Raw genomic sequence first — 26,386 nt, forward strand, 5'->3', positions numbered from 1 at the left:
CACCGCGCTCTCTCTCGCCCCCCATCGCCCCCCAGCCATGCCCAACATCGTGCTGTTCAGCGGCAGCTCCCACCACGACCTGTCCCAGCGGGTGGCCGACCGCCTGGGGCTGGAGTTGGGCAAGGTGGTCACCAAGAAGTTCAGCAACCAGGAAACCAGGTGCGTGTGGCGTTGCGGGAGGTGTTCTTCCTCCCCAGGGGGAGACCCCTGTCCCTGGGTCCTGGTGGGGTTGCCTCCTGGCTGCTTCCAAAAGCATGGGCAGGTCAGGCTTCCAGCTGGCCACGTAGGAAAAAAAGGCAAAATGTCCTGTGTGACGTCCTCAATGTTTGCCATTTATTATTTTTTTATTTGTTTTTCTTCCTGGTGTTGCCTCTCTGTGCTGATTTGTCATCTTGGTTTTCTGACCCACCAACCTGATCTATTTGTTTTTAATTATTTTTTTTTCTTTGTTTTGTTTTGTTTTTAGTTTGAGGTGACAGCTGTGTGTTTATGCCAGGAGGTGGTAAGGCTGAAACAACCTTCTAGGTGTATACTAGAAAGGGGGTAGTGGTGGGTACACCAGAGGTTCCCAGTGGGCACCAAGTTGAACATGAGCCTGCAATGTGCCCTTGCCCCCATAGGAAGGCAAAACAATATGCTTGGCTGTGTTAGACAAAATATCACCAGCAGGTCAAGGGACGTGATCCTCCCCCTCTACTCAGCTCTGGTGAGGCTGCACGTGGAGTAGTGTGTCCAGTTCTGGGCTCCCTGCTACAGGAGAGGCTTGGGCATAGCTGGAGGGAGTACAACACAGAGCTGCAAGGATGATGGAGGGACTGGAGCACCTCTTCTATGAGGAGAGGCTGAGAGAACTGGGGCTGTTCAGCCTGGAGAAGAGAAGGCTCAGGGGGTCTCATCCATGTCTATGAATACGTGAAGGGAAGGTGCAAAGAAGACAGATGGAGGCTTTGCTCAGTGGTGCCCAGTGCTAGGCCCAGAGGCACTGGGCACAAACTAGAGCCCAGGAGGCTCCCTCTGAGCACCAGGCAGCACTTCTGTGCTGTGTGGGTGATGGAGCACAGTCACAGGCTGCCCAGAGAGCCTGTGGGGTCTCCTTCGAGATCTCCAAAAGCCACTTGGACGTGGACCTGGGCAGCCTGCTCAAGGTGTCTCTGCTTGAGCAGGGCTTAGAGCAGGTGAGCCCAGAGGTCGTTTCCAACTTGTGATTCTGTGACTAGGCTATTACCTGATTCTGAAATATAGGTTGCCAACTGTAAATAGCTGTCTAGTCTCTGAGATTATTGTATTTTTTTATTTTTTTTTTTTTTCTTTTCTGTTCTTGTTCTGAATCTCCCAAACAAGCATGTTTTCATGGCTTTCTTTGGAAGATTAATATGTTATATTCTGAAGTTGCTCTCACAACGCTTTTTCTTCTGTTCAGTCTGCGTCTTTTGTATTCTCAATTTAATTGCTCTTGTTCTATTTACATGCAGAGACAGCATTTTAAACCCTCTGCCATTGCTGCTCATTCCACCTAATGTTTGCACACTCTTACTCTCTTCTATTCATTCCTGATTAAATGAAGGCTTAAATCTCAAGTCTTTCCAACCCCATAATCACTTTATTGCTCTTTGATCTCTTTTCTGCATGATAAAACTTAATGTGTATTTGGTTGCATGATTTTCTTGCTAACTTGTGCCTTAATTATTTTTTTTTTTTTTTGCTTGCTCTCCAGAGACACTTATCTCTAGTTCTGCTGTTTGCTGTGTTTTAAGCAGAGAGTCTTGGATTTAGATCTCATACAAGGTAGAAATTTACCTGTGAAGTCTGCACATCTAGTTTGATGCAGCTAATTAAATTCCCAACTTCAGGATGGAATAATCTCTAGTCTATCATTCCACTTACTTTTCTTGGTGAGCAATATTGACCCCTGCCATTAAGTAAGTAGATAGTGGTGGCTGCAGATTGTCAGTGGTTTGGCTAATCTAGTAATGTCAGTTTTTTTTTCTTAGGCAAGTTGGGATGTAGTGTGGTATAGGTGTGAGGAAAGGATCTACTCTAGTATCTAGTTTTGGTTGCTTCTGTTGCAACATTGCTAGGCTGACATGTTTTGCCCCCCCCTCCTTTTTTATTTTTTTTTTTCTCAATAATTTAAATGCTTTCACACTTAAGGATTTAAGTGTTTATTTTTTGTATGACTTCATACTGAGATTCATACTTCTGAGATCCACACAAGCTGAAATGAAGCTGATGTTTCCCCTTGAGCATCTACAGTTGTAGCCACTATATAGTAAGTTCTAAGTGGGTAATCTTTTAATATCCTTAGCAACTTAGTCCAGGACATCAACCTTCCAGTTTTATAGACTGACGTTCTTATTAAAAAATTCAGCAACACTAATGAGAGAATTCCTGAACACTATATTTAAAAGTAAACTATAGCTAAAGTCGATAAGATATTTATGCTGCAGTGATCTTTTCCATGTGGCTGTTCTTTTTAAAATCTGTCTCTATAGCAAAATTTCTTCCTGTGTATACAAGCAAAAACATGTTTCTTCCTATATAAAATAATCATGCAAAAGTTGCTCTGCAAGATTTATGGATAAATTCACTGACATTATGAAATACATTGCAGTATTGCAGAATACTTGTACCTAATAGTTCAGATACTCAGAGAACCTTAAACCTGCCAGTGGTGCTCGGACAGATCCCTGTGCAAATAGATAAGCTGGGGCCTGAGGGTCAACAAACTCTTGCTTTGTCAGATCTGTTAAGTTAGCAACTTGCAGAGAAGATTCATCTTTTGTTTAAAACTCAGTACTCTTATTTTTTACAGTCTCTTAAAAGTAAGTGTAAATTGCATGTATATTGACAAACATGTGCAGCCATGGGCTTAAATATTTGTCAAATGGCCTAACTGGAAGCCCTTTAGTTGAAAATTGCATTTATTTGGCTTGCAGAATAGAGTGGAAGGAACAAGTTATTAAATAATTTGCTTTACACTTCAATTCAAATGGGCTTTTGGTTTCAATCCCAATCCTTAGCAGGCGCAAATGGTTTCTTGAAGAACTGTACTATACCCTGAGGTTAGCCAGGGAGCAGGACCACTACTAAAAAGAAAATGAAATGTAGGTTCTTAATTCCAGAAAACTTAAAATTGGAAACACTCCTCTTTGTCATTAGGCTAGGGTATCTGGCAATATCTCAGTTCTCATGTGATTTAGGCATTCAGCATTCTAGCAAGTTTGTAACTGAGAAATCTCATGTCTGTGTTAGAGGAAGTGGGGAAACTGCTGCTGAAATTGCCCCGCCCCACTTCTTCCCCCTGCCCCTCCCCCCCCCTCCCCCCCCAATTTCTTTCTTTTTTTTCCATCTAAACAATATGGAAATAGAATCATAGAATCATTCAGTATGGAGAAGACCTCTAAGATCATCTAGTCCAACCTTCCTTCAACATGGCACGGCCAGGCCCACCATTAATCCAAGTCACTAAGCACCACATCTACATGTGTTTGTTTTTTTTTGTTTGTTTGTTTGTTTGTTTGTTTTGTTTTGTTTTGAAGACCTCCAGGGATGGTGACTCAACTATCATCCTGGGCAATACTTCACAGCCCTTTCAGTGAAGAAATTTTTCTTTATGTTCTGTCTCCCCAAACTACTGACACCAGGACCTTCACCCACTTGATCTGGTGGCTGGTACTACAGCCTGCAGGCCCACACTGCCAGCCTGACTCCAGTAGCTGGCACCAGGGCTGCTCGCGCACACAACGGTGCCACCAGTGAATGTTTTCCTTCAGCTGACCACCAAAGCAGCGAACCTTAACTAAAGCAGGAAGACAGCTCCTAAACATCTGGTCCTGGAAGATAACTCTGTTTAGTATTCAAAGTCTGTGTGTAAAGTACATGTGCTGGCCACAATGTCTTGGTAGGAACTTGGGTGACACCACCTTTCCTCACTTCACCAGTAAAGTGTTAGGGCTGCAGTGGGGGCTCGGTCAATTTATCTTCAGGTCCACACAACCAACTGTTGTCAGCACTGTTTGGAAGGCTGGAGGACGAGGACAGGAATGAAAGTCCTTAACCAGGCATGGCTGCTGCAGCTTCAGCAGTGTGACATGGTGTTTGACGGATGTGTAATAGAAGCACACATACATGCATGCACACCCACACTGATATTTTTTTTTCACGAGGCTCTCTCTAAATATGCTGAGATGGCACTTGATGATAATTGATACATAATTAACTCACCGTGCAGGTATTTTTAGTGAATCAACTGATGAGGAAAAATTATCAGTGCATGTACATCACTTCTAAAATAAATATATTTTGTTACAGTATGTGGTATGTTTGCTCTTCTAAAGACTATTTTAATTCTGTATTTCAAATGCTTGTTATTTTCAAAATGGAGAAACTGGATTCAGAGATGACATTTTCTCACACTTATATCTCCCAGGAAAGAAGTTACTGTTTCCACCTGTTCCCATGAGCTTCCTGACTTCTTTTAGTCAGACTTACTGACTGAAGTGAGTCCTGTAAGTCTTTTTGACAGGTTCTGGAGGGGGCAATTGAAGTCCTGCCTGGCACGAGTGAATTTGGAGGCTGGCTATCTGCAGCTTCTTTTGGCTGCCATCTGGGATGTTTTTGAATCATCTGCTTAAGTGTATACAGTTCAGATTTTACAAAGGAAAATGTTGGCTGCACAGAGACATTGCCTGCTGTAAGGCAGGTCAAAATAAAATAAAAAAATAAAACTGTTGTTGATATTTGGGCCATTTGTTTGCAAGTAAATAAACTTTAGTCAGAGATAGCAGTTTTGATCTTGGAAGTTAGGAGAAAATAGCTGATGCTTCTTCAGTGAATTTTTATAGAGATGAATGAACCTTTATTTTATACAAAATAGTATGATGAAAACAGTGTGTTCTATAAAGTAATTGATTAAAAAAAAAAAAAAAAGCAAATCTAGAAACTTTTATACCAGTGCTACATATCAAAGATGCCCAATTCAAATGACTGAGGTCTATTTTCAACGCTGGACTGCAGTGTTTTCCTCTAACCTTTGTTGTCCACCAACCCTTTGGTGTCCTTCAACTCTTCTGCAGTTGTCTCATCTAAGACTTGACCTTGGTACTTTTCCTGTACCCTTGTTCCTTTGGCTTCTGCTGCTGCAGAGGCCACAAGCTGCATGACCCTCACTGACAAAGGTTATTACCCCTAATCATGGTGTAAGCAAACTCAGGTGATAAACTGCTCTTAAATCAGCTGAAGTTGGTAGGGTTTGGGACATTGTGGGATGTGAATTCTCTCTTCATATGGCCCAAACACTTAGCAAGTGGTTCACAACTGGGGTTGTCATGCTCAGCCTGGGGTGGCTGAGCTGGCTGGTTCCCTCACCATAGTAAACACGGTGAGCCTGGAGAAGTTGCTTTTACTAACATGAATGAAAAGGATAAGAAATGTTTCCAGAAACGTTCTGTGTTTATGTATGGAACTCAAGATACACTGAATATGGCCATTGATTGTATTGCTAATAGTGCCAAATCACATAAGGCCTAAAACTGCTTCAGAGCTTCTGGTTTAAGGCTTCCACTTTATTGACCTTGCTGTATACTCTGTTCTTCTTATAGATGCAAAACACATGAAATTCAAAATAAATAAATAAATTGCCTTGCCCATGCCTACCATTAGGAAAGGAGCAGTTGAAAATGAAAATCTGGCTGGGGACTGGTTTTAGAGCTGTCAAAGTGAGAAAGCCTAGACTTGAGGAGAGAACATGGGTTCCAGGAGATCTAGGATACAAGTAAACTTGTAATAAAAATGCCACAGATTTTTTTGTTTGTTTCCTATGGAGTTCTGGTTTTTAAATTATTGTGTGCAGCACAGGGGGTGGGAGTGAGCGGTAAAACTGCAAAAATGAGGAGAGGCTGGGAATCCCCATCCCCTGCCCCAGGTGGAATTTCAAATTATCTTCAGATTAAATAACTTGATTTTTAAATGCTAATTTCAAAGGGGATTTCAGCATTTAGGATTTTCCATATGATCTTGTCTGGTATGCTATGGGGGAGGAAAATCTCACTGCAGCTTGTACCAAAACCGGCCCAACTGAGCTAACCCCAGTGGAGCTCTTCAGTCCTGTAGTTGTTCTTAGCACCTAAAGGATTCAAGTTCTTCTCTTGGCTGTGCCCTATAGCATACCCTGCTAAATTCAGCTGATCCTAGTAACAGATCAAGCAGCTTTCATATCCCTTCAGGAGCAGAGGGTTAGGTGGAGGAATTTTATTTATTTATTTATTTATTTAATCCCAGTACCTGCTTTTTTATATAACATCATGGCAGTTAAAATATTTGCCCAGTAAGTTGGAGGTCTTACGTTAAAGACTTTACTCTGCAAATTTGTTCCCAAAGGTAAGAGTTCAAACACTCCCCTCTGCTTAGTACTTTCCATTGGCTGCTTTTTGATGATTTGCAAATTCAGCATGTGCATTTTTTGGATTGCTTCTGAGTTATTGATTCTTTTTGCACTCTGTATGAGGACTCTAGACCTCAAATTTTGGCGGCTTCTATGGGTATTAAAGATGCTTAAAGTACAGAGCTACTTTATCAGCACTTAAAGTCCTTGACAAATATTACGTCCTATAACTATTACTAGAATTTTATCTGTTATAATTTTTTGTAAGGTACATGGCACTCTTCATTTGCATGACTTGAACTGGATCCTAGCCATCGACTTGAATTATTTGCCATTTTAGTATGACTTTGCATGCTTATTTCCATGCTTCGCTGCAGCTTTTTTCTAAGTTAAGATAAAGAAATTTAAAATTCTTATTGCTATTAGTTCTGTTGGGAGTGTACGACAAATTTAGTATCGTAAGGGGCTCAGCCTGCTCTTACCCCAGTTTTGAATTTTGCTTTGTGAATGTTTCAGACATTTAAATGTGTTTGTAATATAAGTGGTTCTTGAGGTTTATCCTTAACTTACGGTAGTTAGTCTAAGTTTCTACTTAGTAAATTGGACTTGGAATCAGTCTGTGCAAGGTGAAAGCAGATATCAACACTCAAACTCGTTTTCCGTTACGTCCTGTCTTACATGCATCCTCTCTGGCTAGCAGCTTGTGCTTGTGGATTCCAAGCAACTGGGTCAAAAAGTTAATTAATTTTGTGGGCTATTAATTTGTATAATTTTTTCTGTAAAATGCAATTAGGTGTTTTCAGGGCTTTTAATGTACAGGTTCTGTTGACTCTTCTTGAATGAGAAGTTTATTTAAACTGATTGTTACCAAATAGCTGAATTTGATTTAATTGCATAAAACAAACAAAGCTTGTAATCTTGAGGCAATAGCTTGTTCTTGTGTCCTTCCTCTGTCCTCACTGTCGAAAACTGTTTAAACAACAGCCCCAAGTTTATTGACTGTTAACTAGGTCATGGTATAGATAGCCTAAATGGAATTTAGTAGTGATGTTAATATGATAACTGGCATGAAGTAGTTTGCCTGCTGCTAGCTTAGTGTTTTTTAATAGATATTTGAGATGCAGTACTTCAGATATTTGGTACTCTATAGCATCTTATTGTTTGCCTGTTTGCATCCGAATGTGTTAAAAATTTTAAAGTACAGATAAGCAGCAGTGTATCTGGTCTGGTTGGATAAATCTACACAATATCCAACTTTGACAAGGTAGAAAGTGAGAGATACTAATCTATGGTGCATTCATCTCTAGTTGATTGGGAGAAGACTTGTGCAATAATTACGTTATGTTATTCTCTGACCCCTTTAATTAAGTTACTTCCAAGTGCTACACAAGTATTAATTTAAATTTGATTTATTTTAGCTTGCAAATACGTACTGTGTCCATGAGAAAATATATTTCTACATGGATATATATTCACGTTTCTGTGTGCTGAAAAGGTGAGCCATTCTGGCCTGAGAAGCATAACCAAAAATATCTGAAATGCACCAAGAGAGGAAGTAGCAGCAGTTTCATCTTCTAAGTTGTTTATAGGATGAAAAAGTTATTGCTGGCCCAAGGGCATAGAAAAGACAGTGGTTAATGGTGCTGGAAGCAGAACCACTTCAGGTCTGCTCTATCAACCAGATCTGTATTTATCTCAAAGTATATTCCCAGACCTTCTGAAACTTGTTATTTCTTAGTGGGGTGCTTAGAAATGACTGTTTTAAAGGAGCAAAACAATCCAGAGTGTTATAATTCAGTGTTCTTTGTGTATATGATGAACATTAAAATCCTATTTTTTTGGTCATTCAGCAAATTTTGTTCCTACTACATAATGTGTCTATAAAATCACTTTTTTTTTTTTTTTGACAAGTACTAAAATCTTCCATTACCCTACTTTGTCACTGCAATAACATTCTCTGGTGAAAATTGGCAGTACTTTTTTTGTCTCTTTCTACTTTCTTCTCCTTTGTAATGATTCCTGTGATAATGTCAAGTACAGACGTGTAACTTCACAGTCTTGGGCTGAAAGAGCTGCCATAGAGCTTTTTGCATATTCTGGTGGTCGTCTCTGGACTTATTCCAAAGGTTTGGTATGACAGCAGTTGTCATTAAGTGGTTTTGTGCAAGGCCGAGTCAAGTTTAGTGGGGACTGTTAGCGTTAGGTCAGAGGTTGGACTCGATGACCTTGAGGTCTCTTCCAACCTAGAAAATTCTGTGATTCTGTGATTCTGTAAGTGTTGATTATAATTTTTCAGAGTCCTTGTGATAATAACCATGAATCAACAGTGGTGAGTACGGCTGCATATGTAACCTAATGGGTTGATGCTTTACTTGGAGTTGACCAAAAAACAAGCTTGAAAAATATTTAGAGTTTGACAGACTTATTTTTAAACCCTTTTCTCTGAATAGCCCTATTGCTTTGACTAATAATTGGATAGGAAATTAACAGTTGTATAACCACAAAATTGTGTCTCTCCACCCTGATGAAAGACTCAAAAAGATTTGCTCGATTACTAATGAGCTATCTGAAGATGACACTGTCTCTGACTGCCTCTGTCCCCCCAGAGGTCCTAGTGTTAACTAGATACTTTGTTTTAATTTGGCAATAAGAAATCTATCTATTTCTTATTTGGCAATAAGAAATCCTGCTGGTGGTTAAAAACCTGCAGGAACTTACTGAACCACTCAAAAACTTACTTAATTAAGGAGAAAAATGAAGAAAGAATCTTTCTGTAACTTGTTCTGGGAGTGGAAGAGGGGAGCTGAAAACATGGAGACACTCATTCTCTCTTCTGTGATTTTGGTGGTCTTTCTGATAGTATATAGGTAATGCAAAAAGGGAAGTACATTGATTTGAATAAAAACTGAGTAGAAGAGGGGGAGAATTCATCTGATCATGGAAAAACAGGGAGGTGAAAGAGATGTGTTAGAGTAATGAGGCTGAGACTAAATATAAGGATGAGAGACAAGGAAACAACTGGAGGGGGAAATGGATTAAACAAGGAGAGAGCTGCTACTAATACAAGGAGGAGTCAGAATGCAACCAAAAGGGCAGGCTCATGTATGGGCATGAATAATAGGGCAGGCTCAAGTAGCCAGGAGGAAGTGATGGGCCAGAAATTAAATTTAGAGTTAATAAGGTTGCAAAATGAAGCACTCAGGTCACACTGGTGTGAAGGAAGGTTGCTTGTCTATTGCCTTGTGCATCTGGTTTACAATATTTTCTTTAATTGCATGATCACATATATATCTTCCACAAGATTCAGTCCTTCAGTACTCAGCATGGAACTGCACATTGCTCAATGAGGGAGAAACAAAATAATGGCTGCTTGTTAAATCAGCGCATTCTGTTCTCTGTAATTTGATTTTGTTCTAGTTTGCACACCTTCAAAGGGACAAGCATTCTTTCTCTGACAGGTATTTTGTGGCAGTTTTCAGAATGTAACTAGTCAGACAGCACTCAACTATCATGATGGTAATAAATCAAATGTTTGCATGTCATTAAGAAGTTTTTAAGCAGTAAATTCCTTTCTGTGTTCTGCAGCTACAAAAAGCTAATCAGTCTTGCACAGCACTGTGGAAGCTGATAAACTAAAGCTGTTTGGACTATGCTTGACTAGAACAAGCCTCACTGTTGAAGGACCCATCAAAAACTATTTTACCCACGTCTGAGCCATTTGGATGGTTTCTAGTTAGATTTTTTTGCTTATTTGTGTCTTGGGTAATGAGGCAACCTTTTAAATATGGGTCCAAGATACTTTAGCCTTTAATAATTTAGATTAATTTAATACAGTATGGGTTCGAAAGGTCTGATTGCCTTATGTAGGAAGCTTGCTTTTATATATTTTCTGTATATTTTGCATGGATCCAGGGATCCAGAAAAAAAAAAAAAAAAAGAAAAAGAAAAAAAGAAGAAAAAAGAAGGTTAGTTTGCTGCTTTTCGGAGTAAGTTTTTGAGTGGCAGTTGTGAAAACTGAGAATGGCTCAACAGCAGATTTCTGTGGTATGAACAGTGATCAGTGCCAAAATTTGCCTTGAAATCTGTGGAAGAATAAAATAACTTAGATGCCATCGTAAGTACGTAAGCTCAATTAGAACAAATAGAGCAACTGGCACAACATGACAAATTCTGAGTCATGGGGAGCTGTTGATGAACAGGCCTCTTATCTTTTTTTTCTAAGATTTTCTTATTTTATCTTTTAATTACATTACTTAGATATCATGGTGCAAATTTTAACCAAAATTCTGTTTGGTTTTGTTGTGTTGTGTTTTTTTTGGGGGGGAGGGGAAGTGGTGGTGATACCTTTGCCTTCTAAAATGCAATATTTTCTTGAATATATTAATGCCTTAATTATCATAGAAAATAATGGCACTTTTAATAGAAGTATTTTGATGCAGGTAGTATTTAATAAAAATACTACAAAGTTGGTTCTCTTTCTGTACTTATGTAGTTTATTCTTTAAATGACCATCTCCTTAGGAGATGGACACAATCTACACACAAGGACACAATCTACAAACTAAACCAATCAAAAAAGCAATACTAAACTTAATAACAATGTGTGCTGCATCTGTGCTACAGCCATAATTACATGTTGGTTTGTGTAGACCTTACAAAGGCTCTATGTAGGCTGAAGCAAATTTTACAGTGGCTTGTATTGAAATAGCCTTTGTATCAAGGGCACAGTTGTCCAAAACTCTATTTACCCATTTATTTTTTTATAAATCTATGATTTTTTTTGTTAAAACAAAAATGTTTTGTTTGTTCTTTAATAATGTTCTTCCTGTAATTCTAGTGATTAAGTGGCCATCTCCTGCTCTTTCAGTGTAGAGATTGGTGAAAGCGTGAGAGGAGAAGATGTGTATATTATCCAGAGTGGCTGTGGAGAAATAAATGACAACTTAATGGAACTGCTCATCATGATCAATGCTTGCAAGATTGCATCATCCTCCAGAGTGACTGCAGTAATTCCATGTTTTCCATATGCCAGGCAAGATAAGAAAGACAAGGTAGGTAAGAACTGTGTACTTTCTGAAGTCTTTTCTCAGATTTTTCTCTCAGAACTTTTTGAAGAGATTTGTAAGATTTGTTTCCCCCTATTTTTTATGATATAATTTAATATTTTATCATCTGCAAGTGAATGAATTAAGACAATACATGACTTTTTGCTTATGCTTTAATTGATTTGTTTTCAGTTCGAAAATTTAGGTACATCCTTTGTGTGTGGTATTTTGCAGAGTATTTAGTTAGAAAACCTCACCTTATGGGACTGTTTTTTCCTGCTTTTTCTATCCTTTTTATTCTCTGTATATGAAAAGGGTATGCCCTTCTAAATATCTTAATTAGTGCAATTGCATAGAATTAAATCCTAAATTTGAAGTGCTGTAACCATTGTGCAGGTGGGTTTTACCCTGTGTGTAGCCAAATAAAAGGAACTGATTAGATCTGCAATTTGTAAGAGTGATGAGTGAAAACACTATTTTATGCTGTAAAGCAAATCTAAATAAATAAATATATAAACTTTTTATTTATGTGGAATAACTTGGAATGTTAAATGATGCAGACCAAAAATTGTATAGAAATCCCAAAACACTTTTCTGATTTTAGTGTCTGTCCCTGAATTTGGTATGCAGTAACTGATGAATAATATACCAGTTCAACAAAAGCTGATAAGACAGTGACAAAGTCTGACTAGTGATATTTTTGATATTTTTTAAAGTATTTCTTTGTTTCTTTCCACTATATACACAAGAAAACCTAATGTTACATAAATGCTATTTTCATCAAAACTAACTTGAAAGGAACTAACAAGAATAAATGTGAATTTAGCTTTTAAAATTGGATTGCAATGCTTGCCTTCTGGAAAATTTCCTCTCTGATACTTCCTATAAATGGTCTGCTCCTTCCTTTTCACTTTGGGTGTTGAGCAAAATCTTGAAATCTTTGTGGTGTTATTTTCATTCATCTATATAAAATGTAACAGGACTGACAAACAATGCAGAAAATAAATATTGATTGTATATTTTGCAAAATACGTAATTCTCAGCCTGTGATGGAAACACAAATTTTTAAGAACAAAATAAAATGAAAGAAAATTACTTTCTTTAACAAAAGACCTTTTTTAATTTGTTCTTTACCTGTAGGCTCCATACTAATGTTGTGCTTCCAAAAACTGAATTTGGAAGTTAGATAGTATCTCCCTGTTCTTCATATACATCTTTTGAAACTTCATTTTGCTGTGTTTCTGTACTTATTAATGCTCTCACTTGACTAGGAGAGCTGATTTTATTTATTTTTTAATCAAAAGAGCTAGGAAGGGAAATAAAAAAGACTTGGTTGAAAGGGAAGGAAAGCATCTTGGTATGTTTTTCTTTCCAAGTTCATATTGGATGGTTCTTCTGGACCATCATTCAAATTTTTGGTGTGGGAAAAGGATGAGCATGTCCCAGGTTTTCCATGCATCTAGGTAATTCCTTGTTGGAGTATCCAAAATCCATGTGGCAGGCTTTCAAGAGACACTTAAACTGTACAATGTAGTGGCTCAGTATACTGCTTAGGAACATGTCTTTTTGAAATGCCATTTCAAGATATGTAGAACAGGAAAGTAGAACACTAATAGAGGTTTTGAGCATTATTCCAGACAGTTTTTTGGGCATTAGCAAGTTCTCCTGCAATTTTCTTTCTTTCCGCTCTTTTTTTTAAACCTCTGTTTTGCAATTGAGAAAATGTTTGTCATCTTTGGAAATTAACCTTGGTAGTTAACCTCCGTGTTGCACAGTAAGCTATAATACAGCTGTCGACATTGGGCAGCTTATTGACCGGGTGATCCTTCCTCTCACTGGTGGATTGCATCACATCACTTGGTCTTTGACCCATGTTGAGTGCACAAGGTTTGTGTGCTGCCTGAAGTGTTGGTTCACTGGTGTCAGTCATTTTCTTACTATGGTTATAGGCAGATTTTCTTCTCTCTGACCCAAGATATTGCTGTAGCTTGCTTGATGAAGCCTTATAATCTTCACTATCTGGATGCTGACTTGTGATTTAAGTTGTTGACTTTAATCCATAAAGGACTAAATAGAATGAGTCCTTGCTGTTTGAAATACCACTGTGTTCTTCATGCATCTGTTTCAGTTATGATCACTGAGAACACTGAAAATATCCTTAATTTATTCTTTTTTAATTTAAGTAAAGAAAGGGCCCCTGTGGTAAAACACCGTATTCTGAGCAAGGCCTGTGTAATCTACTTTGGAAATTTTAGCGTAAAACCTGGACTAGCTTTAAATGAGATTGCCTTGCTGGAATTTTTGCTGATAGCTTTGGTTATGTAGAGATCTGTGCAAGTTTTCTTTCATATACAGACAAAGAAACAGAGGTTTAAAAAAAAGGGGGGGGGGGGTGACAGTGAAGGGGGGAGGTGGAGAAAAGGAAAAAAAACTTGCCCAGAATCACAGAAACATTGATAAATTGATTTAAACATGAACAAGTATTGCCATAAACTAGAACACTTCTGATACACAAGCTAGATAATTTAAAATTAGCTCAGGTGTATCTGTGTTTAGGCTATGGTTGCATTTAGGCATCCTCTAATTATGTTAACCTTCAAAGCCACGGACAAGATACATCTATATAGGATGCTGCAGAGATGCCTTTGAGATGTTAGAAGTATAGGTGAGTTTGGTGTTCTACAGCTCACATAACTTTGTTTTTTTGATTTGTAGAAGGGGGCCGTGGAGCGTTGGGTAGGTATCTTTTTTTTTTTTTTTTTTTTTTTAAATCTAACGCTATGCATTTCCATTAACATGGCCTTAAAGGGTGAAACTTACTGGGTTACATTATATATAACTGGGAACATTTTCAGTTTCACTTCTCAATTTCAGTTGTGTTTCGCCTGGGCCATGACAGTAACGTTCTAGAATAATTTGCTAACAGAAAACTCCTAGCTTCTAGTTAAAATCTGTCTGGACATTTAAGTTAATGGCTGTCGACTTCTGAAGCTTCAAAGCCTATCTCATTTTAAAAATGACAAATTTAGGTAATAAATTAGTGAATATGCAGTATCCATACACTTCACAACTGGCTTTCTTGGAAGTGAAAGTTCCAGTTATAAATCTTGGGGATTTCTTGGATTTTGTTTTGTTTTGGTTTTGTTTGTTTGTTTGTTTTTGTTTAGTATGCATGTGATGCATTTTGAGCAAGACAATGTAATAAGATGCTTAAAGGCAATAGAACATTAATCTTAATGGACTCCTTTTACTTTCCTCTGCCTAGTTATTCTTGTGAGGTTGTTTTTATTAGCTTTGTGGATTCCTCCTCTGTCCCTGGTAATTTGCAAAATTGCAAATAACTTTGTAACACATCATAAAGGAAGAAATCATTCATATAACTGTTGCTATAAGTGAGCGGGGAATTTGCTTAGGAACTAAAAACTCAGTGATTTTTTTTACAATTTATTTTCTGTACATAATTTAATGTTGTGTTTCACACTAATAATTCTGAAACTAACCTCAAACTGTATCAAAGAATGGAACAATGAATATAGTGAATCTTTTTTGTGTTCTTACCTCTCCCATCTGAAGCAAGCATCACAAACTCTCCAAGATATAAAGAAGATGTTCAGTTCTCATCTACCTTTGTCATCCAAGTTTCTGAATAATGAGGCCAGGTTATCTGAAGTTCTCATGAGCACACTCATTTTGGTTTTTAAAATAAGCATCAATCTGTATCATATTGTAGCACAAAACTTTTTATATTTTCTTGGTAAGAAATCAAACCTTAAATCCTTCTGAACGTGTCATGAGATGTGTGCTTTTTCTTTTAATGCACAATTTTATGTAGAGGAAACTGTCAGCCGCAAATTTCATTTGCCTTAATCTCCTGTTAGCCCATTCTTGAGAAACAGGTATTGGTGTCTGGCTATCTTTCCCTCCAAGACTCTTTTGTCCACCAACATGTAGGCAATCTGTGATGTGCATGCCTACTAAAACAAGTTTTCTAGTGGTAAAACCTTCAAGTTCTTCCTTCTGGGAAGTCAGCCTGCAAGGCCAGCAGCTGAAAGAAGTACCAACTGGTAACGTATACATTAGTACTTGGTGCAGGAATTTTTATTGTTGTTTTGTGATGATGATACTCGTGGTATTGATACATGAGAGAAGCTAACTGGTATTCTTATTGAACAGAAATGGACAAAACAAGAGAAATTCAGTATGCTAGTTGGCATGGAAATGGCAAATCATGTTCTGGGAAGAATGTAATTTGTCTCGAACTGCTAGGCTGCACTGGTTACTCTTTTCTACCAGAAGGAGTGGTCCTGGCTAGAAAACTTCTCTCCCCCTCTCTTTAATTTTAGCTTCCTCATCTGTCTGCCATGGGTTCAGACAAACACCAGTGAGAGGCATGAGGGAATTGAGGAAGGCATGGGACAAGCAAGGGAGCAAACTTCTATTTTCAACATTGTCTGTTAGTCCAGCTCTGCTGTAGCACCAAACTAGGAGCTGATAAGATAACGTGGTAGAGTCAAAAAAGTTAGAAACTAAACCTTTGTTGTAATAGATGTTTCTGGAGATTTGAGAATATTGTGAAGCCCAGCTTAGAAATGTAAATTTGAACTGAAGTGATCAGGAACTTGAATGGCATGAACCAAAACTTTGCTGGTAATGGTAAAAATAACAAAAAAGTTTTGGCTAATGTGGTCCTAACAGAATCCTTACAGAACTGAACTTCAATGAGGAGAAGCATAGTCCTCATTAAGTGGAAAGTCATCATCACTAAAGCTCTAGTGATTGCAAACTCTTACGGAAGCTCTATGCATCTTAATTGCAGGGATTGAGGAAAGTACTATCTGCTATACGTATCCTCACCGTATCTTAGACTAAGCGGGGACAATGTTTTTGTACAACACAATAGAGTAAAGTGGTTTTCTAAATGAAGTATTTTAGTAATGGTGATGGCAATCTTACCCAAGTCATAAGAAATAATGTAGTGTCTTGGTTTCTGTTCTGGAAGTATATTGTTAATCCACAGGTTAAAATAGGCAAGTGCTGAGTTTCCACCTAAATTAAGAGAAGTTTTGAGGAAAACACTAGCTCCTTGAGGCTAAATGAGGCTGATTTCTTTGTTAAAGATATGTAGCAGGAGAGAATACCTTGCCAGCAAAAAAACAGCCTCATAGGTGACACCTCTGAATTACATTTCTGTTTTCATTCTAACAAAGTTAGTGCTAGTTACTACCCATGTTTAAAGATTGGTACAAAGAAAACAAGAGGTTTTGCTTAATATTTCCATTCCTGACAGAGTTCTTTATGTCAATATAGCTTTTTTCAGAGCTAAAAAGTCTGAAAGAACTTTGGAGTTGACAAAAAAAAAAAAAAAAAAAAGGTATCTTCCAGCCATGATTTTCCATATTTTCTTTGTTACTGTTTGTTCTTCATGCTTGTCAACTTAAGCTCTTAACATTAGCATTAACTTTAGTGATTAGATTTTTTTTTTGTTCTTTCCAACCACTCTCCCCCCACCTGCCTTTTTTCCTTCATTACCCTACCCCTTTTGGTAGTTTTAGATTCCTAATTGCATCCAATAATTAGGCCCAAATTAGCAAAAAAAAGAATAAATAAATAGACTGGGGCCTTCTGCTTCTGCCTACGTGGGTCTGTTACAGAATTTACTGTATCATGAAGAAATCATTGATCTTAACTTTGTTGTAAAGCAGTTTTTTTGTTTTGTTTTATTTTCAAAAGTTGTGTTCCCTGCGCTTTCATTGTTCATATTTGGTTATCTAAAAATATATATGTATTTTTGAACACAATAGTTGCCTAAGAGTTGGATGTTGACATATGGATAGTGTCTTAGAGAATTGGAGATTGTCTGCCTGTTTCTGTGCTATGGCAAAACTAGTCAAAGTTTAAAATAGAGGAGCTGGAAAACTATATCCTCAATTTTATCTGTTTGTTGGTCAAATTAATATAAGGCATTATAAAGCAGGCTGTGCAAACTGATTTAGAGCTCCTAAAATTTTTTCTGTTTTTTCAAAGCCCTAGTGGCTAGATTAGCTACTGACAAGCTAGTTTGGCTGGGTTTGGAGCTCTTCTTAACTAGATTCTAACTATGCTAAAGGAAAATAAAGTTGCTAATTATCTGATTTCCTGTATCTTTTAAAAAATTGTTCTTTATTTCTCAGAGTCGTGCTCCAATCTCTGCAAAACTTGTTGCCAACATGCTGTCAGTTGCAGGGGCTGACCACATCATCACTATGGACCTGCATGCTTCTCAGATCCAGGTAACTATAAGTTCTTTCCAACTGTGTCTGGGGGCTCTACTGAATTAAGAAGAAAGGCTAATATTACTTCAGGTTTTTTGTGGTTTTTTTTTTTTTTTTTGGTTTTGTTTTGTTTTTTCTCATTGTTTTTGCTTTGTTCAGAAATGCAGTTCTCAGGGTTCAGAAGAAGTTTTGATCATCTCAAAACTTTGATGATCATTTTGATGATCTCTGTTTCTAATTAAACCTGCCTTTTGAAAGAGACCAGATCTTATGGAGTGATTTTGCAGGCAGAATGAATGCCCATACGTCAATCTCTTCAGTGGAACTTTCCAAGTCTAGTATAAGAGCTCCCAGAATATACAATGTACTGTTCTGGGAGAAGCTCTCTTACTCTTGCACTGATCTTATTATTGTAGTGCCCTATATAGAGTTTTGTTGATACAGTGCTGAGGACAATATTCACTTAAGAGAAGTGGAGATATGGGCTTCCAGCCTCTAGCTGACTTTACTGCTGAAGCTGCAAATCACAGTTCTGTTGTCTTAGTTGCAGAGCAGGTATTGTTTGTCATTCTAACACATAAAACTTTTCAAGATACCCTTTTTTCCCCCCTTCTGGCATTCTGTTTAATCAGAACTTCAATTAGGTTAGATGGCTGTCATGCAAATAAAAACCAGTTGCATTTATGGTCCAACAGGGATTTGATGTTAAAAGCTGCACAAAAAGAACAGTTCCTTTTTGTCTGCTGCTCAATTACTGCTAACTTGAATCTTCCACATATTGAAATACTACTCTTCATGTCAAGCAGTTGAAATTTATGGAAGTTAAATATTCCTCACTGAATTTTTTGAGAGCTTTTCACATGCATGAATTTATATAGGTGCCTAAAGGTGGTCTACATTTCAAATTTACAATAATTAAAGAGAAATTGTTCTTCATTTTGCTGCTCTTGAAAGAAATTGCAGAGGGCAGAATTAGGCCAGTGTAAAATACTAACTAAAGCCCTACCATACATGAAAGACAAAAGCTTGATTCTTTCTGTGTATCTTCATCCCAGGCAGGGTATAAATGTGTATTCATGGAATTGTTTTTCTCTTTTGAAATAGGGTTTCTTTGACATTCCAGTAGATAACTTGTACGCAGAACCTGCGGTGCTGCAGTGGATTAAAGAAAACATTTTGGAGTGGAAAAACTGTATCATAGTTTCCCCTGATGCAGGTGGTGCAAAAAGGTACTATACAAGACTAATATTATTAGCATTCCACATAGTTTGTGATTAATGGTCTTGTCATCTTTTTTGCTGTGTGACCTGTGCAATATACAGAGTACATCATTGGTGAATTCAGCTGCATTGTAAAAACAGAATGATGTGCGTGCTTGAAAACATCCAGGAGCTTTCTGTGCTCTACAGAAAATCTTTTTCTCTCTCCCTGGACTCAGCCTCATTAGCTGAGTGCCTCTGTGGGAGGGAAGAGAGTTTTTCTGCTGCTTGCTTCTTTAGTCCAGTTGCTGCGCCTATTCCTGCTTCATTCTGGAATTGCCTAAGTTTCCCTTCTCTGTTAAGCACATGGCCTATCCCCACTGTAGCTGCTGGCATTTAGGTAAGAGTTTGCTTAAGACACATTAAGTCACTTTTTTCTTTAAATTATTGCATTCAGGCTGTAAACCTACTGACCCCAAGTTACATACTGTGAATATTGTAAAAAACAAACAAACAAACAAAAAAAACTTTTGTTTTGGGTAGCAAAAGATGAAAATAGAAAAATTAGTTCATCAGAGCATTTCTTCATTTACAGCTTATAAGGCTATCTTCTAGCAAGACTTTTATCTGTTATCTGTTGAGTAAAAACTAATGCAAAAGTTCAAAAGCATGCCACCTGTAAGGTGGTAAAATATGCTGTTGAAGCAAAATGCTTATTTTCAAGGTATTGGTCATGCTGCTGCTAGAAGCTGAATGGGAACAAAGACAAATAAGAATCCTGTAAGCCCAAAGTCATTTCAGTGCTTGGAAAATAATTTAGAGAAAACAGAAAGAATACCATGGTATGATTTTGCTCGAAGTCCTTCAATCTGTTGTGAATGTTCGTGTTCTAACAATTAATAGGGAAATAAGACTGAGTAGAACTGGGGAGATATTCCTCTTTGGATTACTCAAGTTAAAGATGTGAAGAATTTAAACTATAGAAAACATTCTAACATGCAGATGACTCAGTCAATTAAATTTCTCTGTTGCCATCTGAATATTGTTGTTGTCACAAAAATATAATACATATGTATAAAAAAGTGTATTTTTATTTATAACAAAATACAGTCTTTGAAGACAGCGTTTTTTCCCCCTAGAAAATATTTGTATATTTTCGAGTTGGTGATGAAGAGTTTACTTTCGATATCTTTCTGTTGTAATGCAACCAACTTAAGTCCCTGCTGAAGTAGGGGAAGATGTTGCACTCAATAAATTCAGATTCTCCTTCACTTCTTTTAGTAAAAGGTAAAGGTGATGGTTTGGCTTTTCTATTCAAAACATGCAGGCCTTCAAAATAATGCTTGAGTTAATGAAAACTGATCAGAATGTGAAGAAAGTTTGTCTTAAAATTTAAATCTGGAAGTATTAAAGAAATATGTTCGTGCATTCCTTTAAAGCATCTTTCTTTTTTATTTCTCACTATTTACTTGCAGTTTTTCCAGTTTATTAATTTTTTTTTGACTGCAGTAGGTCATGCAAATTCTATTGATATCTCAGAGCCTCTGAGACAGTGAGATGTGCTATGAAATTACTGTGTTGTTCACAAAAAAAATGCCAAACCATGTGGCTTTTTGTTTATCATTCAGTTGTTTGTTACTGCTTTTCAACAATTTATTCATATTTAAGTGGTAAAGAAACAAAGCTCTATTTTCTATTAAATGTTGCATTCTAAAAATAGTCTACAAGAGATGGACTACAAGGCTGTGCCAGCATAGTAAAACATAGTATTGTGTATTCCTGTTTTTTTTTTGTTGTTGTTTTGTTTTGTTTTTTTGTTTTGTTTTGTTTTTTGGTTTGTTTTTATTTCTTTATTTTTTATTTTATTTATTTTTTTCTGTGTTGTTATACCTACCAGTTCTGGTATATTAAAAAATCTGAAGAAAACAGGCAGAGGTCTGGAACAAATTGTTTGTTATAGGACATTTGGCCACCAGAGGTCACCCTGAACAATTTTGAAAGGTCTTTGTTAAGCCAATGTATTGCTAAGAGAATTGCTGATGAAGTAAACTACTTGATTACTAGTCGAGTACTGCTAAAAATTATTAATCACTATTAACTTTGTTTTTCTGTTGGTTTTGTTTCACATTCCAGGAATGGTATTTTCAGTTAGACCGCTGAAGTGCTTAGAATTAGGGCCACCTTAGGATATGTATTGTAGGAGCTTAATAAAAACTTGCGAATAGCTGAAATTTCAAAGACAGATGTTTAATGCCAGATAACCAAAGCCAATTTAGAAAATAGTTTTCTGGTGTATAGTTTAAGATGCTCTGGTTGTACTTATTAACAATGAATTAAGGTCGTTTCTAACTTGTCTCGTTATTTAGAGTTTGTGCCACATTAACTTAAAAGCAAGGGAACTTGCAAACTATGTTTACAGAGCCATCCTTATGTATTTAGCTTTTCTTTCTTTCAAAATAGTTTTCTAAATGTTTTGTATTTCTTCCTGTCACCTAGGGTTACTTCAATTGCTGACAGGCTGAATGTGGAATTTGCTCTCATTCACAAGGAAAGAAAGAAGGCAAATGAAGTGGACAGAATGGTCTTGGTTGGTGATGTGAAAGACAGAGTAGCAATTCTTGTTGATGATATGGCTGACACGTGTGGCACAATATGTCATGCAGCAGATAAGTAAGTATTACGGTGAACTGGCCTGATGCTTCATTGTGCTGTAACCTGCAGAACAGCAGATGAACAGAGATGTTGCATACCTATAACTCCACCTGAGCTCTGTGGAGTGAGGTCACTGATTCTTGACTTACCATCCTGTGAACAAGCTGTGGCCTTCCTTAGAACATGGAATTGAGATAAGATTTACAGAAGTATATAATCTGGATTTAGAAAAAAGGACAGAATAAAGGAAATGTCATATATCCCTTCAGCCAGGGACTTGGGCTATCTATTATTATTTATTTTTTTTCACTACCGAGACAGAAATGTCAGAAAATCATTCTTTACTTAAAAACTTATCATGGAGCCTTTACTAGCTTTACTAGCTTTGGTATTAGGAAGTATTTTCTTCCAGTGCTCAGTGCAGGTTTAATATTAATCTTCAATGTACATCTTCAATATAAAGCTGCTTATCCTTTTCATCATGGGAGATGAGAATAGTTTTTTTTCATCTTTTGTCTAGAAGGTAGTTGAAGATTGTATTCATCTAAATAATTAAACTATTCCCGTTTCTTCAGTCTTTCCACATGGTTTCTAGACCTCTGCTCTGTTGCTGATGCCCTAAGGACTCTTCTCAATTCTTAAAAGGGTCCAATTCTTGAAATGTATCATGTGAAAATAGACCTAATAACTAAACTCAGTCTGTAGCAATGCTAAGTAGGAAGGATTACGCTAAGATTTTCAGGCTGGCTTTATGCTGGTACATCCCAGGGTACTAGTAAGTTGTTGTTGTTGTTGTTTTGGTTTTTGTTTGTTTGTTTGTGTGTTTGTTTCCTACAGAAGTTGGCATTATTGTCTACACTTAACTTTGGTACTGTGTGTAACCTTATTTTTTTAAATTTGCTTACTCATGAAATTATTATTTTTTCCTGTTGTTGTAACTTTACAACTCAAAACTAGAATTCCTCTCATACATTTTAAATCTCTCTTGATAAAATTGGAAAAATGGACTGAAATTAACATTAAAAACAAATATTAGGCATTAACAGGTGGGCAATACTAGACTGAAGTACTCCTGCCTTTCTGCTCATATGCCAACACATGCTGCCAGCTTTGGTTTGGGAGGTTTGAGATTTTTAATTTTTGATCCAATGATCTTGCATTTTGATTTGGTTTATAGCAAAGCCCACCCCCACATAATTATATACAGTGCATATTGGAAGAGGGAAGGAGCTGCTGAGAAACAAAACATGGGAATGTTTTAAATTGTTGCTGCTGAACATTTACTGTAGTGTTGCCACCCTTGGATGTAATCCTTTATAAAGCATTTATAAGGGTCCCAGTTAAGAGCATTTTGACTTTAAATTCCTGTCCAATATACAATATACTTACAGGCACTGTGAATGTAAAGAATAGTCTTACATCCAGGATAGGTCCATGTGGTACTTCCTAACTGTGTCTTTCATGTTATGTAATAGGGTGAAGCTTAACTGAGCTAGATGTTGCTGTTAGCAGTTTGAAGTGAAGATCTTCCCACAAGATTGCAGTCTTCAGTTGCAGGCTTGCTGTTTGCTTCTAGGTGATCAGGATGTCAAAAATTCTTGGAAGGCATTCATGTAGTATTCTGTTTCTTTTTCACTTTGATGAAAATTTGATGGAATTTTGCAAAGAGATGTTGTACAGTTGTTTGCTATCCTCACACTAATGTTCATCAGACCTAAAAGCATGCTTGTAGGCTGCCCACTTCACAGATCAAAATCATGAATTGCCTAGCCAATAATTCTTGACAGTCGAGCCTTAGCAAAAAAGAGGCCTTTATTTATTTTGTTATAGAAGTAGGACTTCCTTATTTACCTATAATAGATTTTTATAGAGGAAATTGTAAAACTATGAGAAACCTCCAATGTATCTGCACTGTTCACTAGAAGGATGCTTTTGATTGTGTGATATGGCCTTATATCATGTTCTTGTCATGAAGTAGTAGTGCTTTTCATTATTGACAAGTCTAGATGAGATGCGCTTTGTGATTACTCAAACTTGCATATCCAGCAGATGAACTAAGAAATTTATTTCCAGATATAGCACATCAACTTGAACTTGCTTATGTTGCCTTCTTAGTACACACTCACCTTGTTTTAGTGCATCATCCCTGCTGATCCCCAAAGAGATCAGCATCCTTTTATGCTGGTGAATGGTGAATTGTTCAAAATGAGATGATGTTTCTGTTTTCTTGTCTTTTTTTTTCTTGTCTTTTTTTTTTTTTTTTTTTTTTTTTTTTGCCATCTTACTGTTTTCATTCTATGATCTGATAACATATCAACTGTTGAGGTCCTCCATCTGTTCTAGCTGCATTTGTAGTCTTGCATAGCTGAGTATCTGGAGGCAAAGAGGCCAATCAAAGCTAAATTTGATTCTGACTCATGCGCAAGTTGTTTTAGTTCTTTCATTGGTACAGGTTTTCTCTCCTGTGCTGCATCGTTTCACTGTGCAATCAGCAGCATTTCATCCCACAAGCTTGCAGTAAGCTAGGCTTTAAATCATTAAATATTTTTTGTTCTCCATAGCTTTGTCCGAACAGATTTGTTTGAATTGCAAAAAAATTGAAATTGAAAAAAAAAATAAAATTGAAAATAAAGGTGTATGATAATGGAGGCACAACAGAGTTGTGGATACTGCTATCTAACCTGTTTCATTTCTGCCTGATTGAGGTAGAATATACCAACAGAATTTTCAACATATTTTTTCTGCTGATGTGATCAAAAGTGTAAGATTTTTGTTTAGTATCACTGCTACTGATAAGAACTTTATTTAAGTTATTTAGCAGTTATTTTTGGTGAGACTTAGAAGTCATACAACCTGAAAAAACTCTAAGTTCTCTAAATTATTTTGTAGTTATCTGTATCTTCCTGTACCTTTCAGAAGGAATTTGTGTATAAAATGTATTTTATAGAGATTTGTACCTTTCATCATCTATAGCTATGTATTTAAACATGCATCACAGAATATTACTTTCTGTTCTACAGATTGGTATCTGCTGGAGCCACCAAAGTATATGCTATTCTTACTCATGGCATCTTTTCTGGTCCTGCTATTTCTCGGATTAATAATGCAGCATTTGAGGCTGTTGTGGTAACTAATACAATTCCCCAAGAAGAGAAAATGAAACACTGCCCCAAAATTCAGGTACTGTGGTGTTTTTGTGATTTGTTTAAAATCTGGATTTATTTATTTATTTATTTATTTACTATTTACTATTCTCTGATGCTAGAATTTGTGCCTTGCGATGAAAACCATATTCTCAGATACATTGTGTAGCTTTATCATTTGCAGAACATCTGCTAAATCATGCTGAAGAGCCATTTTAAGGGGATTCAGATAGCATAATAGAGTATACAAATATTTGGTACTGCAACAGATTGAGTTTCTTGACTGAAAGAGTAGCAAATGTAAAAAACTGTCTTTTTTATCATTATTAATCAATCAGTATTTGCATATAGGAACTCTAGGTTATTGTGGATGCCATAGAAATTTTAGGCTTCTTCATTTTGTTTGAAAATACACTAATGAAAAATCCCAAGATAACAATAACATATATATATTTGCTTTCAAAAGCAAACTGAAAAAGCAAAGCTGGTTTATCTCAGCAACTTCTATGTGAGATTGTTCTGTAAAGTCATGTCTTTTTCCTTAGTGCAGAGAAGAGGAAAGTATAAAATAATGTTTTTTTAACGTTAAATTTTAAAGTTTTTTTTTTTTTATTATTCAATATATTTTGTACTTATTGAAACTAGGCAAACATTCAAAAGATATACTTTCATTAAACTGTATGTGTGTGAGGTGGACACTGCCATCTGATGGCTAAAACAGTTTATTTTCATGGCCTGTTTCCAGATCTTCATCAGTATGCCTGTGCAGAAATCAGTGTTTTCTTACTTAATTTTTGAGTATGTTCTTTATATTAGTCCTATTCTCATACACAGGTTAATTACCTAATGCTTTGATGTTATTTTACTTCCTAGAGCAGGTAAGAGCAGAATAGTAAATTGAATGTTTGCATACAGGTTGTGTGTTTCTAAACTGCATAGTTTGTTTTCGTTGGAATCCTTTAAAAATTACCTCCTTGATTTTTTTTTTCTTTCAGTTTATTGACATTTCCATGATCCTGGCTGAGGCAATTCGAAGAACACACAATGGTGAATCTGTATCTTACCTGTTCAGCCATGTCCCCTTGTAACTGCAGGAATTTACGCTGCACCTTTGCAGAGGTCCTGTCAACTAGCACTATTGTTTTTAACAACGCATTTCAACCACAAGAGATGACTATATTTGTAAAATTCCAGAGCTTTTATGTTTAATTATGACATTTGTTTTGTAATTATCATTTATTCTTTGTAAATGGACAATAAATCTCGATCTTGCAGAAACTTTTAATGAATCTTCTTGAGAGTTTGTCCATCTTCTGTGTTTCGTAAGCTCTCTTTTATGTGCTTATTGATACTTTTTAAGATGCTGCTTCAGATCTGTTTTTCTTTACAGAACTACTGAATGTCCATTCATAGGTCTCAATGAAATCTGTGCATATAAGATTTTCTGTGTTAAGTGGTGCAGAGTTTGGTATCTTGCATCTATTCATCTTTCAGTTAAATAGCTGTTGGTTTTTGTTCTGTTATGTTTAACTACCATGAATATTATTTCGTAGGCCCTAACAGAGTTTGAAAGTCATGTTAATTTTAGGGAACTGTTGACATATCATAGTATTAACTGTTTCAAGCACCTCATGGTCATTTTATGAAAAATATATTTGGCTTCTGTTTTCTTATGCAAAGCTCTCAGTCTCAATCATTTGGTTAATGTGAATTTT

General features: G+C 36.7%; 1 protein-coding gene across 3 annotated transcripts; it reads left to right on the forward strand.

Moving 5' to 3' along the window:
- PRPS2 (phosphoribosyl pyrophosphate synthetase 2) lies at nucleotides 1–25,960 on the forward strand. Of its 3 annotated transcripts, none has more exons than XM_082768298.1 (8): nucleotides 1–159; nucleotides 11,249–11,432; nucleotides 14,142–14,162; nucleotides 17,597–17,695; nucleotides 18,782–18,906; nucleotides 21,373–21,546; nucleotides 24,549–24,708; nucleotides 25,667–25,960. In XM_082768298.1, the coding sequence occupies exons 1-8, from the start codon at nucleotides 38–40 to the stop codon at nucleotides 25,757–25,759; spliced, it is 978 nt and encodes a 325-aa protein (XP_082624424.1). In that variant the 5' UTR covers nucleotides 1–37; the 3' UTR covers nucleotides 25,760–25,960. The 3 variants fall into 3 exon arrangements, with proteins under 3 accessions (XP_082624424.1, XP_082624425.1, XP_082624426.1); XM_082768300.1 differs by having other exon boundaries at nucleotides 31–159; nucleotides 11,219–11,432; XM_082768299.1 differs by lacking the exon at nucleotides 14,142–14,162.
- The last annotated feature ends 426 nt before the right edge of the window (nucleotides 25,961–26,386 follow it).

Source organism: Aythya marila (assembly GCF_965140915.1).
Source record: "Aythya marila genome assembly, chromosome: 1".
NCBI classification, from domain to species: Eukaryota; Metazoa; Chordata; class Aves; order Anseriformes; family Anatidae; genus Aythya; species Aythya marila.